Source organism: Lissotriton vulgaris, chromosome 5 (genome assembly GCF_964263255.1).
Source record: "Lissotriton vulgaris chromosome 5, aLisVul1.2, whole genome shotgun sequence".
Taxonomy (NCBI): Eukaryota; Metazoa; Chordata; class Amphibia; order Caudata; family Salamandridae; genus Lissotriton; species Lissotriton vulgaris.
The window spans coordinates 1,445,415,334-1,445,427,695 of NC_141693.1; the positions used below are offsets into that span (position 1 = coordinate 1,445,415,334).

The 12,362-nt window shown below is 45.2% G+C and overlaps 1 protein-coding gene across 1 annotated transcript in view; it reads left to right on the forward strand.

The window, feature by feature from the left end:
* PLXNA2 (plexin A2) overlaps positions 1-12,362 on the forward strand; it is a 563,332-nt gene that overhangs the window by 409,932 nt on the left and 141,038 nt on the right. Inside the window, exon 14 of the mRNA XM_086923371.1 lies at positions 8,320-8,437. Within this exon, the coding sequence (XP_086779497.1) occupies positions 8,320-8,437 (118 nt within the window). The remainder of the gene's footprint in view (positions 1-8,319; positions 8,438-12,362) is intronic.

A 12,362-nucleotide genomic window follows, 5' to 3' on the forward strand; every position in this document is an offset into this window, starting at 1 on the left:
TAGCTTTTCTCTGGAATGGCTGTACAGCTGTATAGTGTCCTTGCTTATAGTTGGACTAGAGTATCTAGTATATATTTCTTAATCAAATTTGCCTTTGGTGCCTCTTTAGTACATTTTTCACATGTTCCTGTAATGTGTATGTCTGTGGGGTACATAAACTGCATGCCTGCCAATTGTTTTTCTCCCCCCTATCTGATCCTTGTGCATTTGTCCTACATGTCCCTCATCACTCGTGTCTCTCCTTTGCATTTCTTCCAAATGTTTCTTCCCCCTGCCTGTTTCTCAGGCTCATTGTTATAAGTTTGTCTTTTTTTGCCTTTCTGCCCCTTAATCTTCCTCTGCAATTCTCCAGTGTTGTTGCTTCCTACTAGCAGGGCCACTGGAATTATGCAGCTGGGGAGCACCCAATTATGCAACAGGGTCAAGTAAATTATGCGGCAAGAAAAGGCAAATTATGTGGCGTAGTGTGGCACATTTTGTGATAGTATTACTTCATTCTTTTGCCATCATTTGTACACTTTTTGACACTATCTGGGCATTGGTTGCACCTCATTAGTACAAGTTTAACAAACATATCTTATAATGAGCTACAGAAAAGTTACTAGTCAAGCTTTGCAAAAGGCCTTCCACTGGCACTGCATTTTAGTCATTTTTAAACCATTTGGTCTAGAAAAATAAAATTGTTGAAACCTGCAGGTTATGCAGCAAGCAGGTGACGGATTTTGTGGCAAATGCAGCAAATCTACTATTGTGCGAAAAATGCTGCAGCCTCACAATCATATAATTCCAGGGCCCTGCCTACTAGACAGATCATGTACGCTCTGTTGCACAACAGATTGTGTTTGACCAAGAACATAGAGGGGCTTGGAAACTGTCTGTTGTTTATCATTGGTTGTATTTACTGTCTCTTATTTGCCTCCTTCTTACACGTGTCCCAGCATGCCAGTCTTGTGTTTGTCCCTCCCCTGGAGCATTGCCTCTTAACCATCTCCTTGATTGACTACCATTTCTGATTTCACTGCTTGCTTTTTAAGCACTACTGTTTTTCTTTGTCATAAGCCCTCATGGGAGTGAGTGCATGTGTTTTCAAGTTGTCTTTGTCATATACTTCTCTCCCCCTGCCCTTGTGTAGCTCCCTGTCAGCAGTGTGCTTCTCTTCACCCCTTCCCTGTTTTGCTCGCTTGTGTGGTTCTCTCCATTACTTTCCCGCACCCTTTGTATTGCTTACTCCCCCTAACCCTCCATCTCTTTTTCCTCTGTTCCTTCTCCCAACTTCACCCTCCATATTTCCCCAACCCATGTGTTGCTTTCTCGTTCCTCCTGTCTGTCCCCGTGTTGCTTATGAGACCTGTGCTCATTTCAAACACCACAAAACCTGTGCTGCTTAAGAGTAGCCAATACCCTTCCCCAGTTGGATAGGCATCCGGTGTTGCTTCGGCATCCGCCCACTGGTCCACTGTTGTTTTTTGCTGACCATGTTGCTTTCGTTCCCCAGCCTGATTTGTAAACAAGGTAAAAACACTTTTGCTCTTTCTGTTTTCTTCGTAGTTACTGATCCAACTCGGATTGGTAACTAAAAAGAAAAAAAAACATGTCATTTTGCAGACATGCATATTCATGGTGCACGTTCTACAAAAAGATGCGAACTGCTCTGTTACAGGTTTTTTTTAACCAAACCTATTGACTTTGCCAATGCTTGTTCTTTTCCACCCTTGTGTAGTCAGTCCATCATTTCTATTACTCACAACAGTCCACCATATCTGTCCCAGGCGTATGTCAGTCATGCGCCTCCCTCATGCTCCCCTTACAAATTCTCAGACATGCTTGTGTTCATATTTACTAAAGTTTTGATAACAATTGCTAGGAAGTAGCTATTTGCTTAAGCCAGCGCTTGGCAAAACAATCCCATTAATAAACAGAGAAAAAAGTAAAAGTGCCTACAGTCCTATCTACGGTCTCATCTATGAAACTTCTGACAATAAAACTGCCCGCTTTCTTCACATATTGCCTTTCTTTTCCCTCTGGCCCCTGCCCTCATCGGGCCCTTTTTTAGAAGCATTTTGTCTCATTGTATTCTGTACATATCTCTCCACACGGAGTCCACACAGTCATGCCACCGCTTCTGCTGCTTGAATAAAATTCAACAAAATGAACGCGTGCTGTCCTTCCCAAATATCAGAAAAACAGCAGAACATATGTCCCTTTCATGGGTTTATTTGCTCGTCTGCTGCTACATGCCTATTTTCCATTTCCTGCTGACAGTTTTCTTGGTGAAGTCGATGCATTGACTTTAGCTCAGGGCTTGCTGGATGAAGCTGCTGTCACCGGCCCACGTGCTTAAATAAACGACGCAGCCTGCCCAGGCGCCTGTGACGCATTTCCATGTTTGCTCGAAACGCGGGAAGAGCGAGGTGCCAGTCAGAGACCATGTCCTGGTGTGGAGACTGTCTGAGGACAGCGACCTGATGAGCTAAAAACCAAACTCCAGTGAGTACCTGGAAGCAGCTACTAGAAGGACCTTTTCAGCTCCACCTTCTAAACTCGATAAAGGCTGAATTTCTTCCCCATGTATTTGTGCTTTAATGCCCCAGTCATCCTTCTTAAGAAGGGGCAATACATGTGCGTTGGGCCATCCCTGCTCCATTGCACTCCTAAGAGGAGGGTTGACACAATGACATAGAAGTTAGGAGAGTCCAGCCAAGGAGGTGTTCTTTCAGGCAGTGTTGATGTAGGATCATTCTCTTTTACTAGGATAGTGAGTTAGTACAATTTCTACCAGAAAGAAGTGGTACAAGAGAACATAATCAGGCTGGGTGGGTATATTTATTTATTTATTTGTTGTTAGATAGTGCAAACTTTACCCGAAGGTGTCAGAGCACTTTACAGTCGAACCACTTACATTACATAAGGACTTCAAAGTAGATGAATGGCATAAAAGATCGAAACAGATAAACTCTAAATCACATAAGAATGGTATTAAGTAGATAAGTCTACTACAGATACTATTGGTGAAAGTTACATATACACAAGTTGCAAATACAATCAAGATTACATTTTAAGAAGACTTGAAGCGATTAGGGTTGGACACATATATTACATATTTACAGAGCATGAGCTTCTCGTAGTTGGACGGGTGCTGGCAACTTTAGTGCCCTTCTGCTGTCGGGTGTTAACAGCTGTTTCCAATCCAGCTCACACTTATACACCTGAGGTCAATAATTGTTATTCATGTAATTACCAGTAGTTAATGCCCTCTGATGTGTGCAGGTCAAAATGTTTAGGAGTGGGATATACCGCAATCTACTCATGTAAGATTTTGGAAGCAAGTCTTGTGTGACACTACACACACTACTTTCTGGAACCGGGTATTTTTTGTGACTTCTCAAACGCATCAATGAAAGATTGCCCAGGAGGAGCAGAGTCAGTCATTCTTCAAGCATTGGCTTCTGCCTTACTGGCCCTTCAAATGTATAGACTTGTCAGAAGAACGTCTGTATTTTCTCCTAGTTTTGTCCATCTCTGATATGTTCCTCTAGATGAACCTTCGTATGATTGAATGATTAATCTTTATTGTTTGATTACTTAAAAGCATAACAATTTAAGAAAGCATATCTTTTATATGTACAAAAGGTTTAAAGGACAAATTTTTGGTACAAAAGAGAAAAAAGTTAGAATAAAATTTCCCAAGGGTAGTTAATGGCCATAGTGCCCGGAACCTAGTATGTCAAAAGGCCACAGTCTCGTTTTTAAAATCAGGAATGTGGCAGGCCTGGCATTAACCCCTTCCATGCTGATGACGAACCCCAGCCGTCATGCACGACTGTGCTCGTGTGCTGATGACGGCTGGGGTTCGTCACGGCCCGCCCCTGTTCGTGTAGTTTACAGCACACCAGGGGAATTGCGGCCGCATGGAAGGGGTTAATGTTCTAAAAAGTTCTAAAAAAAATCTTATGTACAATTAAAATTGAGAGAACAGGCAGTATTCTGATAAACAACACCGGATGATCAAGAGTTCATGAATTGGTCAACTTGCGTCGCGGCCGTGCTGCTGAGGACAATGGAATTTGCAGCCCCGTTTTCCCCAATTTTTTCGCCGCTCTGTTACACATTTTGTGAACCTCCTATTTTCTGGGTTCTTAGCTGCTATTATGGACTGCCGGCATGTTCAAACCCAGAGTTTGATCCATTCACCCCTCAGCAAAGTCCATCTATAGTTAAGCAATGCAGGACATGCTCAGACTATGTGCTCCATTGCTTCTGAGTGATAGCCACACTCCCTACATTTAATGTTAACACTATAGCGATGCCATTCGGGTACATGCTTTAAGAAAGGCCATTCTCCCATCCTAAGTGCCATAATCTTCAACTTCCATAAAAGTGAGTATGTGCTTGATAGGTAGGGTGATTCGACCCCCGGATTGAAATCAGAAATAACTGCCCAGGCGTGTTTCCTTCTGGACAGTTTTGCCCTGTCAGAATGAAAAGACCAGTGCCGGACTCTTCTCTTGATGACAGGTTTTAACGCCTGCTGGGATGGGTTTGTTCCCCAGAACTCCTCGATGCCGAGTAACTGCAGGGAATGATCCAGGTGGCGCTAATGTTTTTGCCTGGTTTGGCTGATCGATATTTCTTCCCAGAATTTTGACTCCGGGCTGCCTTCCCTTCGAGTGTTTTCGCTATGGGTAAGCCTAGTGGTTTTTGCAAGAGACTGGGGATAATGAGGGAAATACAGTTCAGTGGGTTGTGTTGTGAAAGGAAAACGGCTGTACCTGTGGGACCTGTTAACTAGTTCTATGTTTGTGATGTTATGCTCCAATAGCCTTCAACCCTCAGCGATAAGTGATGTGATTTCCCTTTAGAGAGACACTGATACATCTACGCCACACAATCGAACGCTATTGCCAATAGGTGCATGACAAAAAGCTGAACCTACAGTAGAGCCAGTCAAACCCACATGGCAGCCTTGAATCACACCTTTTCAAGTTACCTGACAAAAACGACTAAACTGCACTAAGGAATGACCAATCCTACCAGTCAATGAACTCCTCTCTCTGTGATCTGCTGTGAATGCATAAGGTCTGATGGTAGAAGGGCCTTAGCCTAAACCCAGGGATATGATATAAACTGATTAGGGACGACTCACAAAGTATGGGGGAATCGACTAAAGCATGGAGGGCAACAACACCATCTGCAAAAGTGCTTCACATGACTTTCTATCAAATCCTGTAAAATGTGTACACTCATGATACGAACACACGTTGTGCAAATTACTCTGTGTAACTTACATGCATTTTCTAACTTTGTAATTAGCCCTATTCCAACAATGCTTTGGTTTCGATAAAATCACTAGTTTGAATGCTATTTTCACTTCTCATATCTTCCTCTTTAATTCTTATTTCCTTCTGTCGCGCACACTTTCATGCACTCATCTTGCAAATCCTGATCTTTCCTACACCTTCTGCACAACTCAGGACGGTCCACTGGGGTGTAAATTAGGCGCTCAGATTGGTCTCTCAAATACATGTCCGCACTAAAGTGTTACGGCTTTGTGAGTTTTGAGCTCTCTTTGTTCTTGGGCAGTTTTCTGCCTCCCTTGTCCACTGCAGGAAGGCTTTTGTATGCCCTTTCAGAAATTAAACGGGAATATTGTGCACACACTTGAATGTTCAGTACATGAACCCTGGACACAACTGGACTACAGCTGGCAAAACTGTGGAACAAACAAAACTTTTATTGCTGGGACAAAAACAACTTCAAAATAAATTACAGAATGCATGAAAGAAACAACACACTGCATAAATCAGTGCTTAAAACCAAAGCATGCCAACCCATGTGGTCCCATTGTGAGAGGAAAGTAAATGTGTACCATGTGCAGCTTGGCGTGCCCATAGCTATAAAGGAATGGACTACATAAGCCTATTAAATCCTACAAATGTGTTTCTGATCATGACCTTCCCGCAGCCAAAGCAAACCCAAGTCATTGCAGATTTGACGGGACCGCCCCCCTTTCTCCTAAATAGACGTCTAGGTTGGGTGGGCTCAGAAATGATTTCTCCCATTCAGTACTGGCGGGAATTCGATTTTGCATCTTTTTTGCCCCCAAGGGCAGGGCGGAGCCTTCGATTTGCTTGACATAACAGGCTTTCAGACCAGAATTAGGTTAAGTTTGGTAAAAAGGGACATTTGTCCTAGTCACACGCCCCAGGGGGTACCCCTGTCTTAATTTGTCATGGGGCCCGAGCTGACCTCCTGAAAAGGTCCGTCGCAGATCGTTCCTAATCCAATTTGAAAAACATCCCTCCTCCAAATTTGGCATGTGCTTTCAAGATGGCTGCCGCAAACCTCGTTAGCCTCTTGCCCAGAGCAGTTCAGGGCCCAAGCCAGCGCTCCCAGGGCCCACAAACCATGTTATCGTGAGCCTGTGGCAGACAGGTCTGCTGGGAGAAGGGCATGTGTCGTCAGAGAGATCTGGCTTCCATCTGCTACTCACCGCGTCCGATAGTACCGCTCTGCCAGATTTCCCACCGTGTGGGGAAGGTTGGTCCAGCGAGGGAAGGTGCAAATGCAATCTAATATTCTGAAATAACATCTGGTGTGCAGTAAGGCGCCTGGCAAGTGTGTTAAAATAGCATAGTACAGTACCTGTCTTGTGAACGTGATGTTTAATACTAAAGACTTGTAATCTGAAAGAAAATCTTTAAAATTGCATAATTCTCTTCTTGAAACTAAAATGCACACACAGCTGCTGTCAGATGCATCATTTATTTCTGCTACTAAGAGAAATGGAGTCATGTGCTTTTCCACGAAAAACGTTCGTACATTTTTTTCATTAGGCTTGAAAGTAGGTTTTCATAAGAAAGATGTAATATTTTGTCTTACAAATGTGCATGTGTTTTTCGTATGCGCTTTATATAGCCATTCCAATGACATTTGTATTATAAGCTTTACTCAGTCCTAGACCTTGGCCTATCGAAGGGCCCACAAATGTTTTTTCATTAAAAAAATGAAAAAATCGCTTTGGGCCAAGAGTAGCCGCAATAGCCCAAAGTGTACAGGGAGAAGTCCTATATGTATGATCCTGGCATGTACATTTTTTCTGTCTGGTGTAAAGATCTGAGTGATGTGTTCACAGAGATTCGCCAGTCGGGTAATGATTTCACCCCCAATTTTATAGTTGGGATAACAATGACGAACTTGGTGTTCTGTATAACGCGGACAGTGCCGGCTCCTTGTGTTCTTTGAAGCCCCAAAAAGTGTTTTTTGGGATCTCATCAATGTCATATAATGAGATGGATAGAATGTAAGGTAGCTTTTTGGATTAAGCCCTCACTGCGGACATATGTGCGTGACAGCTACGTGCCACGTTTGGTTGGGGCTGACTGAGCATTTCATCCACCTGAGGTAGCAATTTTGTGTACCATTACATTAGTTAGAAACATCACGTTTTATTTACAGTGTCAGGTAGCACACAGAAAGTAAAAAACAAGTTGCTATGATTGTTACAAACTGCCATCTGCCACTGAAGCGTGAACCAGAGGGAAGCCATGGTGCACACTGCACTTCCTGAATGCATTTATGGATTCCGGATTTGGTGAGGATGCAGGATGGTGGACACCTGTGGCTTGACTGTGACCGAAGGCCAAGATCGGCTGTGATGGTTAGTGGGTCAGCTGTGTGCCTTCATCTCTGGCACTTACTGAAAATGTTAGGAATTGTTTTAAAACTCCTTTGGGGTTTCTGGGGAACTATTAAGACACTTTCTCATATTGTTGTGGAACTATGTTATGTTAATAGGAACTTCTCTAGCGCTCGTTCACCAACGGTTTCTTGGCGCTGGAGGAGTTACTTTCCACAAAGAGTTACTGGTAAGGATGGTCCTGGTCTAACTGTAAGCTTGGGTGAAGAGTCAGGTCTTCAAGATCTTCCTAAAATGAAAGCGGTCCTACTCAAGTCTCAATGGGGCGGAAGGGCGTTCCAGAGTTTAGGTCCTTATATTGAGAAGTGTGAGCCTCCTGTTCTTTTGCGTCTACAAACTGGAACCTCTAAGTAGTTCAATTGCATAGATTTTAAAGTACGAAACTATATGGAATCTTCATTGGAAACTTTGAGAAACTGTTAGGATGTCATTGGCATTCTCTATAAAACTCAACAAGAAATGCTTTTGGAGTACAGCTATTCCTTGCTTGCTTGTTTCCACAGCGCATGGTTCTGAGGGTGGGTCTTGCATTCCTATGTGTGTATGCCAACAAAGCTCTCAGAAGGTCTGGTACGAGAATGAGAATGTGGCCTCTGTCTCAATGTCTCCCCTTGTTTCTTCAGGATTGTCTGTGAGATGGGCCAGGCAGAGCCCGGCATCACTTCGGGCCCAGTGCTGCTTTGCATCGGAGAGTGTAAGGCTGAATTCATGGCCAAGTCTGCCCAGCAGTATACCTTTGTGGTGAGTACAGACATCAGGCTTAGAGAAAAGATCTGCTATGATTCATGGGCGAGTCTGAGGAGTGCCCTATATGTACAGTGGTTATAGGTCTTGCGACAGAGGAAAGGAGATCGTATGTGAAGCACTTTCTGATTACATTCAGCTGAAAAGGAGTACACCCAGGGCCCCTGAAATTATGCGATTATGTGGCTGCTGCAGTTTCCGCTTAATTACGGACTTGCCGCCTTTGCCACAAAATACATCATCTGCTACATAATCAGCAGATTTTAACAAACGGTTCAAAAGTTACTAAAAACGCAGCAACAGATGTTGCCCCTTGGTGGAAGGCTCTTAGCAAAGGGAAAGGTCACCTTTATGTTACTTATTGCTGTATTTGGGAGAAAAAGTGGTACTAATAAGATTACACCGTGCCCAGTGTTAACATATGTCAAAATGTCAAAATAATGAAGTAAAACTATCACAAAATGTGTCGCTATAAACTGCACAATTTGCTTTTTGTTGCTTTGGTCCACCTCTGCCTCTTTATTATGAATGTCTATCCTATATATTACTTTAGGAGCGATTAATGACTTGGTAAACCCAGCAGCATAATTTAAGGGGCAAATGCAATATGTTGTAATGAATATTCAGTGCATGAATCTCTTTCACTTCTGCCTGGTAGCACACACTTAAGGTGTTTTTTTTTACTTGGGCCATTGCGAGAAGAGCCTTTTCTGTTCAGTGCATCGTCATCAAATGTTTGCCCACCCTGCTTAGTGGCATATCTTTATGTCAAGTGTACTTCCTACCCTCCCGCCTTTTCTACCGTTAATACCGCTCACCTTCCCATCACTTCCATATTTTTACAAATATTTTTGTTTATTGAGGGCCTGAAAGGTGCAATTTGCAGCTGGGGGAATTCTTTCTTAAAATGTGCTTACCCTCACATTTTCTTTTTTTCATTTTACCACTCCAAGAGGAGCATCCTACATCTTCTTCTGTAAATTAAAAAAAAGAAAATGGGGGCTGCATCGTGACGCATTCACGCGCAGATGTCACAACAAATGGGCGCAAGTGCATATACTTTCAATCTAGGTGAAATACCTCGACAAAAGGCAAGAGGGAGCTGTGTGGGCTGGGGCACACTTTCACAGGGAATGTCTTTGCTTCATGATAACAAATAGAAGGTTTGCTCAGGAACACTTTCTTTGGTGTTATTTTCCTATTTCTGAAGCACAAACTATGAAGTAGGGGTTTTCACCTTGTGCTTAGAAGTGCTGAAAACTCCACTTCCATAATATCACCGAATGACGGGAAATCATTTGTGAAGTGGTTGTTATTCATCTGAGGTTCTTCTTTGCCTCTGTCTGCTGCCGCCGCATCCAGTGCACGCCTCCCAGTTGTAAATCGGCAGGCGCCTCGTATGGAAGACGTATTGCCTCGTGATCCTTACTAAACCACTCTGGCACCTCAGCACGGAACACTTAATGCAATCACGTTACAAGTCATAAATGTCAAGGCGCCCGGACCACGTCATGAGCGACCCGGCACTGAGAAGCAGGATTAATGCGCGGGGGCGGGGCTCCGCGACCACTTAGGCCCATAAAGAACGGTGCTCTGACAGGCCGGGGTCCTTTGCGGCCTACAAGCTCCAGTAGCGAGCCAGAGATTTTGGGGGGTACTCTGACCCTGTCGCTCACGGGGTCGGTTGTCTAAGTGCTTGTAGAGTGGGGCGATTAAGTGGAGGGCGTGGACGTAAGTGTGTTATCCAAGGAAAGCAAGTTTTGGTTCGAAAACTGATCAATATGATAGCACTGAGCACTGCCTGCTTACCCTGTTGGTGCCTGTTCACAGATACATTTATTGCCTGCTTTCTGGATATTGTCCTATTTTCTCACCATCCTGTGACATAACATACTAAATGCAGCCTCCGCTTGGCTAAAGACGTCACCGTTTTGAATTTAGAATCAAGTAAAGGCTCTGGAATAGCAACGCCAGGTCCAATATTTTGTACTGAGGATCCATGTTTCATATATAAGATTTTGAAGGAATTCCAGGCAGGACACATTACCTCCTCATTTGTAAATGAGGTGTTGAATTCTGCCCCCAGCACTTTTTCTCTCTAAAATCCATAATTTATATTACAAATGACTCTGCACTACTCAACCTTCTGCCATCGCTGAATGGAGTAAGCCTATTTCTTCCCCTCCACTAGGCCAGCTGAGCTTCTTGTCCTGAGTTCTGCTCTGTGCATTGCCCAGTGGTGCAGACACCCATTGCTGGTCCCCCCTAGTTCTTCGAGTCTCTTGCCCCATTTACTCCCAGTCATGCAGTCCCCTCACAGATCCAGGCCTCTGCCAGGGTTCCCCTGCCCTGACTGCTACCCTGCTTCCTCCCTGGGGTATTAGTCAATCTCCCTACTTTCTACTATCAGTTTAGATCTCTTTCCCCTGCTCTCTCCAGGTCTCGCCCCAATGCCTCTAGCGCAAGGTCTCTCTTCTCTTTCATCGCAGTTGTGCAGGCCTCGCCCCGCAACATGTCTGCGTAGTGCAGGCATCCTTCCGCAGCGCTCTCACCCCACCGCGGTGTCTCTTGCATTTTATCGCAGTTCTGTACGTCTCGCTCTACAGGCTCTCTCAGTGCTACTGCGCCTCCTTCCCTAAGCCCTCCTTTCTTACCTGTGGAGGTTTCTCTCCTATTCTGCCTCACTATTGCAGGTCTCGCCCCCCAGACCTCTCACAGGTGCTGAGCCTCCTTTCCCAACCCCGTCCCTCTCCCAAAGCGCTTCCTGTAATAGTGCTAGGGTCTCCCCACCGAACCCGCCCCATCTCACCTTTGCAAGTCTCTTTCTCCTAGTCCTACCCATTATGGCTCAATAGTGCATGGCGTCCTTTCCTCTCCCTGCCCCTCCCCTCTGCTGGCCTCTCTCCTGGGCCGTCTCTCTAGCGCTGCTGTCACTCAGAGAACAGATCGATGAGCTGTACAAGTGCCCTGGTTCCGTGGCAAGCGCCTTCGATCCCTCGACCTCCCCAGCGGCAGTGTGGCGACCTTGTCCACCTGTGTGGCCCTCAGGGGCCTCAGGCGTAGGACATGACCTCAGCTAATGGACAGGGGTGTGCTCTGCGCTGTGAACCCTCCCTGGAACCCGCTGCAAGGTGACTGTCAAAATAAATTGCCTGCAAACACCTTACAGCGCCTAGTTAAACATATGTTCCTCATTATTAGTCGTGTGTTTTGGCCCTTTCTGCATAATTTTCAAATTGCCCGTGTTCGCTATTTTCCTCATTATGGCCGCTCTGGGCTGCCGGTGCGCCGCCGCTCCCTGCCCCTCTGGCGGCACGGCGGTCACCGCTGCAGACTGCATTAAGGCCGCTCGATGTCATTAAATACACTCGTAAAATTGATTGGTGCCTGGGAGCCGCCCGGCTCGGCCCCCGCGGGACCGGCCTCGTCACAGGACGTTATCTCCGCTCCTCTTGGTGCTGGGGCGCAGGAAGGGGCGGGAGCGGCCAACAACTCTTTCATCTCGCGAGGCTTCATGTAGTTTGAGGCACATGGTAGCACCATAACACCAAATAGCAAAAGTAATTATTTGCAAAACACCAACCCACACTCTGCGTCTTCTCGCAAGCACTGGGAGCCGAGGACCGAGCACAGGAACCCGAGGGCATACTGCGCTTTGTGCGGACCCTGCTTTGTATGCACGGTTTGTCTTCAGGTTGCTTGTTATTGTCACCGTGTGGCAGGTTTACTGCCTGTCGTTGATATGCGTGTGCATCCCACTGTCACAGGCGGGTCCACACCAACTTTCATCAATCTGCAGATGATAAAATGAGTGCCTTTGGATAGATGATATCACTGCGTCGACGCTGATGACTCCGGTATAAATACGCTTTGTTCTTGCTATCATTTTTTCTGGGTGTTTTTGTGTGAGCTTGTTTACAGC